Source organism: Platalea leucorodia (assembly GCF_965183815.1).
Source record: "Platalea leucorodia genome assembly, chromosome: 6".
Classification (NCBI taxonomy): domain Eukaryota; kingdom Metazoa; phylum Chordata; class Aves; order Pelecaniformes; family Threskiornithidae; genus Platalea; species Platalea leucorodia.
In genome coordinates this window covers 3,104,280-3,119,691 of record NC_138828.1, presented here as the reverse complement: position 1 = coordinate 3,119,691, position 15,412 = coordinate 3,104,280, and the positions used below count along the sequence as shown (strand labels likewise).

The following is a 15,412-nucleotide window of genomic DNA, read 5'->3' as shown; positions in this document are numbered from 1 at the left end:
GGTGAAGACATTTTCTGACTAGTTTTGGTAGTTTCTCTCAACTATGCTTCCCCACTTGCCTTCCCAGCTACAGGACCATCCAATTAGCTCCACTGAATACCTCCTTCAGTCAGGTTTAAGCTGCGAGCCATGCGCTCTCAAGAGGACTAGACCACAGGTCACCTTTCATATCAGCAGTCAGAGGTGTCTATCCAGGTATTCCCACTGGCTTTTTTTGTATTATGATACTGCCTAAGGGAAAATTTCAGCTAGAAAAATCAAGTGCAGAAGTATCCTGTCCAATCTAGCCGTCTCTAGAAGCAGGCTTCAGAAACTGATCTGATGTTGAATTAAAAAAAGCACTCAAGAGAACACATGTACTATAATTACCTTCTAGGAGGTCTCTGCAGATTAAGGTCTTCGCTGGACTGTAACAGAAGACTCGCATTTGAGGCAGATCCAGCTTTTAACAACCAGTTTCTACCCTGTAAGAAAGAGAAAACAAACACATGGCTTAGCTATAGATTACTCAGAGAAGCTTTCGATGGGCTTTCGATGGGCAGTTTCGCACTAAAAGGTACCTTCTGGGTAAGCATGCATGTGGTTGCAAAGCTGCTATGCCCGGAGACTTCTTTGAGGAATCCTTCCATTATTAACTGTTGGCAAAGCAATTTCCACCAGTTCTCCGGCCAGTCTTTTCCGCTACCAAAGAGAGGGTGTCTTCGGTATTTGCCTGGCAAGCGTTGAGAACTCTGAAATTATTGAAAGAATCGGTCAGTCCTTGTGGAAGAAAGCTTCCAATATAACCAGTAACCCAAAAACCCGAGATGCCAGGAGCATGTCCTCAAGAACATTTCTCCACAGAAGAACTTCACAGAAAAGTCACAAGCCAAAAGATTTCATTCAAGTTGACATAGTACCCATTACAATAACCACACCTACAGCACCTCAATGGTAAGAGCATAAACCATGCCTACTGCCTCGTTCATGTCACCTGAAGAGCAGTTTCACCTCTACTCATCTAATCCACGCCCACGCTTTCTGCCAAGGCTGTGACAAGATCATGACTTTCTTTTGTATTAAGACCCCAGATAAACCTATGCTTAGATCACAAAACTGTTAAAACATCTCCCTTCATATGCAGAGGAGGTTACAGAAATGACCCAGCCGTTCACAGCAGCCAATAAAGTCATCTAGTGCAGCTTGTATTCACCCAGTTCAGGCCCGTCTTACATTGCATGAGTTCAAACAGAAGCAGTTACCCTTTCTGTTTTTAATTAAAGGGAGCCTGCAGAAATAAAAATAAATTGACAAGTCCTGTTTAAATCCTAGGACGGGGGTACAAATCCAGAAGCAAGCTTACCACAGATGTCTACTCTACTCTTCCTCCTCTGGCCTTCATGGCAAAGTGGTTTTTGTTTGTTTTGTTTTAAGAAGTTGCTGATTTACTCATCTCTTAACAATGGTTCAGACCAAAAAAGCTGATTAGCTCCTGTCTGACAGGTTCTCACCCCCCCCCCCAAACTCAGGGCCCAAATGGATGGCAAGGGGCTAAAGCCCCTTTCACAAGAAGAGAAACTCTTGGCATGAGCCTGAAAAGTTGAGAACTTCTCTGAAACAGTAAAGTAACAGGGGATCAAGCATTAGTCGATAAATGCATCTCAGAGAGAAAGAAATTTCAATTTATTGCTTAAGTATGAAATCAACAGGAAGGCAGGCTTCAGATTCTGCTATTTGTAGAATCGCCAAATCCCTCTCCACTGGGGAAACTACACAGTCAAGTAATTTTTTTTTTTTTTTTTACATAAATATGAGCGTATTTATACACACCAATCATATCCTCCAGAGAGTGTATGTGTCTACATACACATCTGCAATGCTGTTAAGATAAGGACATCCCATGGGAGGGGGTGGTGGGTAAAAAAGCAGCAGAGGGTGTGACTAACAATTATGATCTTGGACAACGGGAGACAACAGGAGGCTCGCCTCTTGCCATTTATAGGGCTGGTTGTTAACACAGGTATTCCAGATTCCTTTTAGTACTTCTACCACAATCCCTTCACGTGAGGCACTGTGCAAACAGAGCATCTATCCCCAAGAACACAGCTTTCCTTATGAAGGAAGAGACAACAGGCTGATGGAGAAGAGAAGAGGAAACCAAGTCAAAGAAATCCAAGACAGGCAGCAGCCAGTGGCCTGCTGGAGCTCCATACCATCTTCAGGCATCACAGTAAGAAGCAATTTGAAGAATTTCAGACAGTCAAGGAGCTGCTGTCCTCCACACAGGAGAGGAACAGCAGGAAAAGGGGCTTGTTTCAGACCTTCAGCAGCAGGGGATGGAAGCTGGAGCAGCCAGCCGCAGGCAAGACAGAGCAGCTTGCTGTGCCCTGGTCCCATCCAGCAGAGTCCTGATGGTGAACGCGAGCGAGTCACCTACTCGGCAGGCAACGAGAAAGCACCAAGTCCTATGTCCTCTATTCTAGACAGCCTTCCTTCAACTTTTAACACGCATTACTTTAAAGCGCGACTACATTCCTAAGCTTTCAGTTATGCCAGTTACATTAATTACTCCAATGGCTCCACATTTTCAGAGCATGGTTTTGGACTTAATAAATTCAACGATGGAAATAACTATAAAAAGAAGATGCAAAACAGTAAATTTTGTGTCCATGTTTGGGCTAAGCATCATCAGTTAAGCTTGGCATAGGACCAACCAACAGAAGCCAAAATAGCACTTTCAACTTCATACAAATTATTAAATGCTAGAGGTACTACTTAAAGCCACTCACAACCAGTCACTGAGACTACTAACAACAATGCAATAATTGCCAAAATAGCCACAAATTCCCCTGTCGGCTGATAAAAGGAGCCCTTAAGAGTTGCATGCTCTTCTTTGTTTAGCAGGATTTGTTTAGTATTTCTATCAATGCACCTCTAATTCAGTTTCCCAGAAAGCATTGTTAGCTTTCCTCATCTGACTCAGCTTTCAAATACAAAGTGAAACACCGTTTCCCTTGTGGTCCACCCAAAGCCTGTTGGAGGCCACCTGGACTTCGCAAAGAAGATACCACTAACTTCAAAAGAGCATCAATTCTCCATAAACTATACATAAGCTTTTAGGGCAACTAGCAGTCAGCCTCAGACAGATACAGCATGTAAACTTACAGTGATGCTATTTTATACATTCATTCTAGAGTAAACCATGATGCAACAAACTAAAAGAAATTCTTTTTAAAGTTTTGTTAGCCCACAAAAAGGTACACTCGTAGGCAATAAGAGTTTATTCCACATTTGCAGTGCAAATTTGGCATCATCTTCACCTTTTCCAGTAATGTCTAATTAACAATCAAGGCTACGTTAAAATCTGAAACAGAACATTCTTCCCCTAGACACACTTGTGGAACCATTAGCAACTTAACTTTCTTATTCCAAGGAAACAAGAGGGACATCATTCACCCAGTTCTATCAAGTACTACAGGTGATTTTTTTTTTTCCAGGTTGTAAACATAAGTCATTCTGTTCTTACTCTCTTATTTTGTTTCTGGTGAGTTTCTTGCCTAGTATTTAAAAAACATTTTAAGTAAAGGTACACAGAAATTATTTATGTTCATTCTAGTATCCTGATTCCCATCTCACTACTCCAAGTCAGCCAGCAGTACAAAGCTAGAACACAAGCCATCATTTGCTTCATTCAAACATAAACCAAGCAAACATGTGTTTATTCTTCATTCCGAAAAGGCCATTCCTTTCAGCATAACAGAAATCATCTGTCTTCATAAAAAACAACCACTTAACTGTCTCTACGAAAACAGCAAACTCACCATAAAGAAAACAAAGGCTCAAGCCTTACAGGAAGAGCTTTAGAGTCTCTGCCAATGCTTGGGCTGGCATTCACATGTTTACACAGACAATTGTCAACAACCAACTCAAAACAACCCACAAAATACAGGACAGCTCCACACAAGGCAAATAATAGGTACTATTTCTAAGCTAAGCTCTTGGGCCACAGAGGGCTGAATATTGCACAGTTAAGAAAAACGGAACTAAGATGGCAAAAGCTTGCTTGGAAGCAAAAACCATTCCTTTGCTGTACGTGCACCAAATTAAGTACAACATGCTTAGGAGGTCCACTATTTTTATGGCTGTTGCCTTTGAAGACAACTATCTAGTTCGCTGCACGGCAAGTGCTACTGAGCAGCTTCAGAAAGGAAAGACTACCTCTCTAGAGATATCCAGCTCTCTGAGAATAAGGTACTAAATATAAATGTGTGTGTACACACATTTATATGTATGCATATAATGTCCTGTTTGGTGCATCAATCAAGAGGGACACTAACAGTCCCTCCAGTCTCAAAACACACGCGAGGATTTTTACTATCACTTACAGACCCTCGTAGAAACAAAATGGGAACTTTAATTCCGAACTTCTCCTCCAGGGCGCTCACTGCAGACAGCAGCTGATACGCTTGCTTCCCAAAGTCCTGTAAACCACCTTCTGAGTCACTGGAGACCGCAAAAGAAGAGGCTCTGTAATGCACAAAGAAAACCAAGTTTAACACACACAGAAATCAAGCCCCCTCCCCTTCTTTCACATGTTGTCTATCAAGTGATAACTAAGTAAAATACACCCTTCAAGTTACATTAAAATGAACCATTAAGCATGTTTAAGTGTAAAGAACTAGGACTGAAAACATGAGAACAAGCAATACTCAAAATCACTCGTGGTTAAGACAGCTGCCCAACCCAACAACAAGCAGCTCTTCGTGGTACTTGGGTAACAGAACAACGTTGTCTCAGCCATCTTCTGAATTTACTATTGGAATATTTGGACTGGTTTAGGCATACAACACATCTTTAACTGCACCTAATGGCAAAAGAGGTTTTTGACTTGTTTTTTAAAACACAAAGGGGAAAGAACAGAAGGAAAGAGGTACCCCATTGAAGATTTTCTAGGGTTCGTTAATGCATTTATTACTAACTGGAAGAACCCATCAAAAAAGTTACCAGCACGAGCCACTTCTCAGGAGCAGAAAAAGGACAATGATCTATTTGAAGCGATTTCAGTTCTGCAACACAAACTCACTATGTAGCTCTTTTCTGGCACAGCAACGTGACTGCAAAGATTGACATCATGATCTCTCAAACTCTCTTCTCGTTTAGTTTTAGTAAAGGCCAGGCAAAGATGGCTTAATCCTTGAGCATACAGGAAGCGTAGCTGAGATAACGTTTTTCCAGAAAGCAACACAGCATAACATCTTGTCTCTGATCAGGAAGCATCAGGCCACCAGCAAGAACAAGAAATCCTTTATTATAACTTCAGGGAAAGCATGTAGGTGCACCCAGGAGAACCTGCGGAAGGTGTTTCTGCTCATACCTGTGTGACTACCGACCCCCTGGCTTCCCTTCGGCACATCTACGGGATTATTAGCAGTGCTATAAAGAACAGATGTCAGCACAGGCTGGAACAGGAGAACAGCTCCCTCAGCACTCTGGCAATTTAACCTTAGACACATGGTATCGCACTCCGCTTGCAAGTGTTTCCTTTTGGGATTAATTACCTAACAGGACTCAAACGGATGAACAGAAGTGTATTTCACAGTCTAAGAGTGTTGCTCTAAACCCATTTAGGAACTGTGACCATACTTGGTTTACAGGCTTTCCCACAGGCGAGCTTACAAGCTGCTGCGTGGCTTGCTCAGCTATTTAGGAGAAGGTTAGAGACAGTTGTTCAAAGATAAACTTCAGGCTGAACATCTGCAAGATCAGATGCATAAAAAGTCAATTCTCTTAGATAATTGGCCTTGCAAGTCAGCCTGCGAGAATGTAACCTCTTCTATCAGTCTTCAGGGAAGAAAGCTTACCTGGACCTGCAATTATCACAGCATTCTTCTGTGCCCATGATGCCGGAGGAAACCTTTCGGAGGTTTTTGTCTTCAAAATGAGACAGGATGATTCTACCCAAGGGAATTGAATAAAAAACTAAGAATTTAAACATAAAACTTATTGCAGAAAACAGAGGTGAAATCAGCATCATTAATTAATTCACTGAGGAGCCAATTATTTGGCCTTGATTCCTCCAAAGATTTTTTTTTTAAATAATTACAGAAACACTTGGCATATACATTTAAGTATGCGCAAGACAGTCTTTTTGAATGCTGCTTTTTAATATAAGACATGGTTGCAGAACACATTTTGAGTATAAGATGCCTTCTGGTTATAACCTCCAGCGGTAACCACAGTGCAATGGCTCTTATCAAAGCTGACTGACATGACATGAAGCATTAAATAGATGCCAGTACTCACTTCCTCCTGCAGCTATTTGACGTAAGGTACTTCTCTATTTTTGCCAACATCTTCAGTTTGTACATCCGGAACTCTTCATTGCGTATCTCATTTAGAAGATGCCTGTCAGTCAAAAGGTAACACGAAGAGCCTTAAATACTGACCGCTATTCCCTCGTCCACAACAAAAATTCAATATGCCAGATAACTGTCTCAGTCAAATTCACCAGGAACAGCTAGGAAAAAAAAATCCCGCTAAAACCAGACCTAAACTGGCTGCCTGTTTCTTCACCATCTTGATCCTTATAGCACAGAGCATACTCAGAAGACCACCTTACTCGTATTCCTCTACAGAGGACAATTATTCTAAACAGGGCAGAAGGAGAGAAAGTTTCTTCCAACCCCACAAGCTACTAAGCTTCAGAAATCCATGTTGGAAGGCACAGAGCCCAAAACCAAGGGCAAAGGGCATTAGGAGAGGGCAATTTCCCTCAGCCCCTAGTTTTCCAGGCAAACTCTAGCAAGTTCTCATCAATGCCACTGCCACATGACTTAATATGCTAAAACACGGTCACCCTTCTTTTAATAAACTTGGGGGCAGCACATTAGGACAGATCTACCCGTTGTTTAATTTAGATCTTAATGGTAGTCACTGGAAGCATCCAACGGAGAAAATAGCGTGAGAGTACTTGATGGGCATATGGAGCGCTCACTCCGCCCATGCTCCAGGCCAAACCTGAGCTACCATCTGCACCACCCTTGCTGTGCCACATGGCATGGAAGACAAGCCAATACCGCAGGTGTCAGGCACCACGTTAACAGAGCTACACTATTCCAGCTCAAAGCTGAGCTAAGCAAGTTTTTGCCTGCCTAGAAAAAAAAAAGCTGGGAAGCGTGTGGTTTTGGTTTCACAGGCTCTGGCAGTCTGCTGACACAAGTTCAAATGACTAAGTTCAGATGTTTACGTGGTCCTATACCAGCTATGGACCTCTATAACCAAGACTCCCCCACCCAGAAGAATATAATATGTATTTCCCCATTTAGGCATCTAGATAGTGGAGAGAATAATTCCACACCATCTGCGCTCTTAAGGACTGACCATGGGTCTAAAACCACATCAGATAATTTACAGGACAAGCGACCAGGTTTTATCGCTGCCTGCCTTCCAAAGGACCTTCAGAAAGCAGAACTAGAACAAGGACAAACTCATTACCATTAGTGCATTTGTTGATTACCTTCTTGAAGTACAGCATATTTAGTACTGTGTGTATGCAGAAAAGGACTTGGAACCATTCCAAAAAATAAATCACATTTACAACCAAACGCACCCCGCTCCTCTTTCTTTTATTATGTTTTGGCTATCCATGTCAAAGCAGTTGTCTTCAGTCATTTACCTGTTAAAAGCCAAGTCTGTCACAGTCCACAAGACGTGACAAGAAGCAGGAAGCCCATCGCGACCAGCTCTCCCAATTTCTTGGTAATAGGATTCCATTTCCTTAGGGGCACCGTAATGAATCACCATCCGGATATCTGCTTTATTGATGCCCATTCCGAACGCCACTGTAGCCACAACACACTACAAAACAGAAGCCATATGCTGAATGTTTTGAAATGAGCATCAAGAATATGCCTGGATTCATGCTCACACGCTTCGTGACAACTTTTTGCTACCGACTCAAAATTCAGCCTAAGTGACAAAAAAGCTTCAAACTCAAGCTCGACTTCCACAGTACTGTTGTTAAATCTGATTTTGGTCAGACTCACAGGCATGAGATTATAAACAGGAGAGTGATGATGTGCTGTGGCAAATGCTAGAGTGTTTTCAAGCAGTTATCAAGCAAAAAGCACAAATCTATTGTGAAGAAGAAAACAAGAAGTCCCAGGATAACTCTGCCTGCTTAGCTGCAGGAGGAAGAAAGCACCTCACAGAACTTATGATGATATTGTTCCAGCTACCACCACTTTCCTCAGACCCTATGAAATTCCTTTAGTTAGCCTCTTGAATGCAAACACAGGCCAGGAATCCTATCACTGTCAGCACTGACCAGCAATTTCTTCACCCAGAACTGAAGACAGAGTAAATAGGTAACACATGCTAATATTCCCAAATTCTTTCCTCTACCAGAAACCCCGCAATTTTAAACAGGACCAAGCAGACTTTGTTTCCTACATACCTGAATTTCATCCCTCATGAACTGGTGATGGGTGTCTCTCCTTTGTTTGATTCCCATACCTGCATGGTAGGCACCACAGGCCACACTGAGTTTAATCAGTTCAGACACAACCTGTTCGGTGACCTTTCTCGAACGGCAGTAGATGATAGTGGGGCCTTCAAACTCATACGCAGAAGTGCTGTAAATAATAGCAACACGTGAAGAGACAGAACTGAAGAAGCCACCCTTCTGCAAAAAGTCCGATTGAACCTAGCTGAAAAGGCAACATAGCTTTTCCAGCAGTTCACCTTCTTGGGGATTTAGATATTGAAACAGATTGTAAGTGGTCCCCTCATACACAAGTTGTCTGTCCTTTGGAAAAACAGACTCAGAAGTTATTTGATGCTCTAATTTTGAAAAACAGAAGATTAAGTCTCTGTCGAAGCAGCAGGGTAAGGCCTCCCAATTTCCTTAAAGTCATCAGGAAAGACGCTTTTACAGCTGTCACTTTTGGAAGGTCTATATTTACGTAACAAGGTACAAACAAGTGATGAGAAAAATCACTTATATTGCTGTCAAGGCACACATTGTAGCTTGCGACAAGAAGAGCAGGGCCAGAATAGGTATGCCACTGGGTCTGCTAACAGACGAGGACTGCAATTCTTCTGCTCAGATTAGCTTTATTAAAAATAATCTTACCACAGATTTAACACGGCCTCACACATATTTTGTACAATATTGTTTGGAAACTCACCCACCAGCCAATCCATCATAATCATTCCAATAGCTACAGTGTCAGCAGGTCCTCTGAGGATAAAATGGTCCTGAAGATCCTTAAGTTAGCAACACGCAAACGGCAAGAGTCCATTACTCCTTGCCTCAAAACCTTTTTTTTTTTTTTTTTAAATTGAGAGGGGTGAGCACAACAACACAGGACACAAGTGACTAGCATGATATCGGAGCCAAGCTGTGGAGAAAGCCCAAGCTCCTCCTCACCAAATGAGTTTGAGACTGGTACCAGTTTTTAGTAGACACTACCGAAACTCCAAAGTACTCAAGTATATCTGAGTGATCAACAAAAACAGGCTTAAATCCTTACCTTCCTTTCCTAGTAAGGAACTGCTTTAAATCCCTAAGGATATCTCCACTTTGTTGTCCAACTTCTAAGTACAGGTTAGGTCTGTCAAAACTAGTACACGTGACCTGGGGATTCTTCAGGTTCAGGCAACGCACTATGTCTTCTCTAATCGATGGACTTGCAGTTGCGGTTAAAGCAACAATAGGAACCTGCAATGAAAAGTAGAAAAAAGCCTGAGACCTCTCACTGTTTTTTGGGTTTTTTGTTCTTTTTTTTTTAAAAAGAAAATCATGACTCAAAACTGAAATAGCATGTAAACAGGTACTTTAATCTGTTTATGATCACTGGATCAGCTCAGCTATTTGAAAAATATAGTTAATATTTAGTTTCCTAGACCTTTTGTCTACACTGTTCAGAAGAGCAGACAGAGACAGAACGCTGTTGAAATAAATATAGGGTTTTATTCTAAATGCATGTTTTCTTTAGTTATATCTTCAGTGAGTCTACAGTAATTTTCTGATGTGGTTAGCTAAATTTAGGGAATATGATGAGACTTCCAAGACCACCATGCAAACTTCAGGTCTAAAATTTTGAGCTTATGCAATAAATGCTTGAGGAGTGTCTAGAAAACAGTTGCATGCTCTTACAAGCCACTCAGCCAGACAGTTTAATAAAAAATTCCTCATTATTAAACCAGAAGTTAGGGACATCATCTTCCACAGCATAGGAATCCAACAAAAAGTAGTTTAATTTTCAAAAGTTTCTGGTATTCCAGGTTCAGAATATCATTTACGCATTTAGAAAAAACCCACAAAGCTCAGTCACTGACAGGGACTGCATAAATTCCAAAACAGCACGGTAAGTACACCCAAAGAGCAACATCAAAAGGCTGGTATTTCCAACTCATAAAATGAGATATTATCCTTCTCTCATATTAGAAATCAAACATATCAAAACCTCACCAATGGCAGAGCCTTCTTTAATGAGCCTAAACTTCTAAAGGAATATCTGAAGTCATGGCCCCACTCAGAAATGCAATGAGCTTCATCAACAGCTAGGAGGGTAATACCTGGTGGGCACAAAACCACAGCATGGACACGTTAACAAGACCAACCAACCAACATGGGAAGTGACAACACACAAACACCCCATTCCGCTCAATTTTAAGCTTCCCTGAGAAGGCACCAGCAGTCTGCTTAAATGTTTGTTTCTAGGATGCCTTCTGCTGTACCAACTGCCCAAGCCCATTTTTGTAATGGCCTCTTTTTTGTAAAAAAGCCTAAGAGCTTTTAGACCCCCCCCCCCATCTCCCTCCTCCAAGCTCCACATCTCCAACATCCCTCACAACGGGTCAAAATCTTGAGCTCTCTGACAGGACCTTTTTCCACTCCCCCTTCCCAGACTTCCTTAGTAACAGTCACAAATACTAATTACCATTAGTTTCATTTTCTGGATTGTAAAACAAAGCCTGAGGAGTGTCTCAGGCCTGCACTGAAGAGATAAGTCTAAGTCCAGAAAAACACAAGGGGAGAGGGGTTTAAGATATTCCTGGAAAATAACCTTACATGTTCTCAATCAGGAGAACACATTAACATGAGTACACATATCCCATTCTAATCTGCATGTTCAAAGCACCCTCGTGTCAAACAGGCCAAGCATACAACTTCTCAGGACTCCAGAAATTCAGATGGCTCATCTTCTCCCTAGATCGTCCTCCCTGCCTACAGCACTAGAAACTCAATTCCTTAATAATTAAATTCTTGGAGTTTACGTGCCTTGAATTTACCCTACTATGAGAGATGCATCAGCTCCATCATCTTTGGTGAAAAGAATTTTCAAGATGCACTGTAGTGTTTCAAAACACAGTTTCATTGTTACGTTCGGAGAAAGATCAGAGATTAGAATACTTAAAAGGCTAAAAGCCTTACTAATAGACATTTCTTTCCCTGTGATTTAAAGATCAGTGTTTTAGCACCTCTGCCCCCAGTAACTTGTTTAACATTCCCATGCTAAGACCACATTAAAAACACTACTCGCATATGATTTTTTTATTTCTATCAATGACGCAATCTTCTGACACCATTTATTGGCATTCACTACACTAGCCTCTGAGCTCACTAGGGGTAAGAAACAGGTTAATAATGTTAAAGGACTAAAAAAAAATTTCAATATAGTTATGAATTTAAGCAGCCAACTCATCCACAACCTTATCCCCAACTTACCAATAGTTTGGTCAAGGTCCTGCAGTAACTCTAAGTTCCCCGAACAAAACTCTGGAGTCATATATATGACTCTGTACTGACCCCTGGAATATGAAGAAAATACACTGTCACAGAAGGAAAAACCCCAGACAACTCAACCAAATGAAACAAAATCATGACTGTCTACAAGATGTAAATGAGAACAAGTACAGACTTCTGGATAAAGAACAAGACGAAGGATGCGAAGACCGCAGAAAGCATTCCAGAACAGCAGGAAAGCAAGGCAGTACATCGCATTACAGGAAAAGGAAAAACCGATATTTACTACCCTTGAGAACAAGAAGGGATTGTTGTGATGACTTGGTGACAAATATAGGTCTAAGACCTGTGTAAAAACACATATAAATCACAACATAAAGCCGAATCAAGCCTCATCTCCCCAGCCAGAGGGCACAAGAGGGTGGCTACAGCCTCCCACACGCTCAGCCTGGGTGAATGCAAGCAATATCACTGACCATCAGGTTCCAGGTCTGAGCCAGAACCAAGAGTTTCAGCGATGACAGATCAGGGAGACATCCTACCTCTCAAATACACCTACGTCAGAACCCGCAGTCCCAGAAAGCTTATCCAAGACTTACGCTTTGATGCATTCTTTGATGTTTTTCGACTGAGCCGAACCAAGCAAGCAAGCTGGAATCCCTGACATTCTGCAGAAAGAAGCAGCACAGTCATATACAGATTTACTCTCAATGCTTTCTGCCTTAGCTTTCAGCCTATGCCAGCACTTTGTGAAGGAAGTTCAAGCTGCGAGGTCAGAGACTACTGGCTTCCAAGGATCTTTGCAGGGAAAAAACACCTTTTGAAAAAGCAAAAGCGGTCAGTGCCTATTCCTGCCACCCACACGCTCTACCACTTCCCCTCTAGCTGTTCCCCACAACACACGCACTTGATAAGTGCGATAAGGAATCGCAGAAAAAAAAATACCATTTTCCTTGCACAAGAGCTAAGTTTACTAATAAAACATCCAAGAGAAGAAAAAACAGTAAGTGTATCCTATTTAGCTATTATCCTATGCAGTCCATCACATTTGGATCTAAGGCTTACTAACTCACATTTTTTTTCCTTGCCTTTACATCTTTTGTCAGCTACTGGTGCCTCATCTGCTGATTTTCTGTCAGGCAGCTGATTTTTGATGACAGACTCAATTACGCTTACCAGCGCAGCCACTTCATATTTGACCTCTTTCAGGACCCGCAACCCCTGTGCTCTTAACTTGGTGATTTACAGCATTTAGTTACAGCCCTTTCCTTCGATAGCTTCTCCCCCCTCGTTCCTCTGTGTTTCAGTCCCTGGCAGAACTGTACCCAGACTGACAAATTACTGAATTGCATTAGGTTGTAGAAATTCAGTCTCCTCAGCCTTCAAAATGAATGACCCACTGAGAAACTAGTGAATAAAGCATTTCCACTGAGGAAAAAACAGTATAAAAGCCAAAGAAGCAGCTGAATACATGTAGACACCCTGCTGACTAATACTCAGTCTAGGAACTGGCTATAGAGCCAGCTTAAGCTGTCCAGCCATTGATCTGCACACAGTCATGATGTGCAGCAGAAAATAGCACAAATAACTGATGTTCCTTACTTCAGAAAAACTTCAAATCCTCTCTTTCACAAAAGACCTGTTCTTTCTAAGTTGGACAAGGCAGGAATGAACTAGACATCTCAGCACGATCCCCACAGTTTAAATGAAAAAGCATCAGAAGCGAGTAGCTGTTATAACAGAAAGCAAGTACACATAGGTATTAAAATCAAAGAGATTTATCTTGACAACGCCTCTAACTGCCCTTGTAAGAGCAACTCAGCGTCAACCACTAGTTCCCCCATCAGACCTTTTACGATGTGAAGAGGCCAGGTGTTAGGAGACCTACTACACTGTCTGTCTTCAAAGTCTGTGCCGTAACTTTCATCTGAATGGCCGACAGCTTCCAGCCGTGTGTTGTTCCGATGTTACTTCTCAGACCCAACAGAAGCTCTATCTAATTTGGACATAACTCTCACAGGCTGAAAGAGCCTGTGAAGCCCCTCCATCACTTCGGTCTGCACAAAAAGGGCCTGTGAATCCAGAAATGCTTGAGAAGGATCCACCTTCAGGAACCGCCCACCAGCACAGATCCTTTGAACTTCAGCCTCCAGTTCACATACTTGGCAAATCCAGTGATCTTAAACTATCTACACAGTTTGCGTGTGCTCCTTGAGAAACATATGCTTTACAGCTGGCACACAAACAGCTTGTTGTACAAAGCTGCAACCTTCAACACCAAGAAATGCCACGAGCAGAATCCGGGGGTTTCCACAGGCAATACAGCAGCAGCTTGTTACTACCGTGTTACTTACGTCAGCTGCAGCACCTGGTCCTCCATCAAGGAGATAAGAGGAGAAACGACAATTGCTGTATTTCCAGTGTAAACAGGAGGAAACTGGTAGCACAAGCTTTTTCCATAGCCTTAAAGAAAAAAGGTAGAAGTGAAACATCATGCTTTCTATGCAGTTGTAAAATATAGCTTTATGAGACAACTCTAACACCACCTTGAGCCCCCCAAAAAAAAGTTATGTTTGTTCTGCTAGTAGAGGAACAAAGATGCAAGATAAATAAGGTCAGCATCCATTCGATAGCTCTCTACACCAAGGTCAGTGACAAAGGCGAGGACAGAAAAAACAAGTAGCCAGCATAACTGGCTCGGACTTATGCAGTCTCAGTCAGGGCACCCTGCTCATATGAGCCATATGGACAGGCTCCAAGTTTGAGTCCTACTCTCCCCAAAAAGGAAAAGATTTTTCGCTGCTTCTTAGGACATAAAGGTAACTTACCAGTTGCCATGACAACAAGATTATCTCTTCTCCCTTCTAAAAGAGAATTGATCACTTTCCACTGGACCCTTAAAATGAAACAAAGGGAAATATTTTCCTTTTGTAAACGTTGCGAAACTGCATATCGAGTTGAATTTCACATTAATGAAACCCTTCCACCTGCCTTACAGAGTGTTGCCTTTCCATGCTGCAACCACTCAAACCCTCCAATTGCTGCAGGCAATCCCACCGGTGGTACAGTGGGGATCTCTCACAGGACTAAGGCAAGCAATATTTGATGCACTCATTCACAGAAGATCACTGAACAAACCGTGTCTCCCACACATTAATAACTGTAGTTTTCCCAGTGTTTGTGGATCAGTTATCTTCAACGCAAGAGACTAACTGGGACCTTGGTTTTGCCAAATGGTTTTCATCCTTTTGTGGTCTTGCAAGTGTACATAACTGTGGTCAATTAAATAATTCCCCCCCCCGTCCCCCGTTTACAAAAGTCTACCAACTATTTTATTGAATTAAAACAGCTTCCCCCCCACTAAGTGTTGCTCTTGGGCTGTGTCTTGCACAGAAAGCATTCCACCACCAGTCAGCCAGGAAGATTTCATCCCATTCCCATTGAATTTCAAAACTCTAACAGCAGTGCTCGAGTACATAAGCACAGACTGCACTGAGATTACGCCACACTAAATAGAGTGAAGCGTGTCCCTCCTTTATTAGAGCAACATAAAGGATAACTAGATTAAGGAAGTTTATTGTACAGAGACTAACACCTGGGCAGTTTGTTGCCCGCTGTTGAAAACACCTGAACTAGACCTGATACAATTAAGCTGCTGTCACAGGAGGTATGCCATCAGAA

The 15,412-nt window shown here is 42.0% G+C and overlaps 1 protein-coding gene across 14 annotated transcripts in view; it reads right to left on the bottom strand.

Annotated features, from left to right (window-relative positions):
- Nucleotides 1–15,412, bottom strand: part of WRN (WRN RecQ like helicase) — a 47,694-nt gene that overhangs the window by 13,372 nt on the left and 18,910 nt on the right. For 13 of the 14 annotated variants that reach the window (XM_082315099.1, XM_082315098.1, XM_082315091.1 and 10 more), the window contains 13 exons: nt 14,560–14,627; nt 14,086–14,194; nt 12,331–12,399; nt 11,714–11,796; nt 10,454–10,560; nt 9,513–9,700; nt 8,435–8,612; nt 7,655–7,836; nt 6,283–6,384; nt 5,841–5,933; nt 4,365–4,506; nt 561–731; nt 370–464 (listed from right to left, as the gene is read on the bottom strand). In XM_082315099.1, coding sequence (XP_082171225.1) covers nt 370–464; nt 561–731; nt 4,365–4,506; nt 5,841–5,933; nt 6,283–6,384; nt 7,655–7,836; nt 8,435–8,612; nt 9,513–9,700; nt 10,454–10,560; nt 11,714–11,796; nt 12,331–12,399; nt 14,086–14,194; nt 14,560–14,627 — 1,587 coding nt within the window. The remainder of the gene's footprint in view (nt 1–369; nt 465–560; nt 732–4,364; nt 4,507–5,840; nt 5,934–6,282; nt 6,385–7,654; nt 7,837–8,434; nt 8,613–9,512; nt 9,701–10,453; nt 10,561–11,713; nt 11,797–12,330; nt 12,400–14,085; nt 14,195–14,559; nt 14,628–15,412) is intronic. The other variant, XM_082315095.1, reaches the window with a different exon arrangement.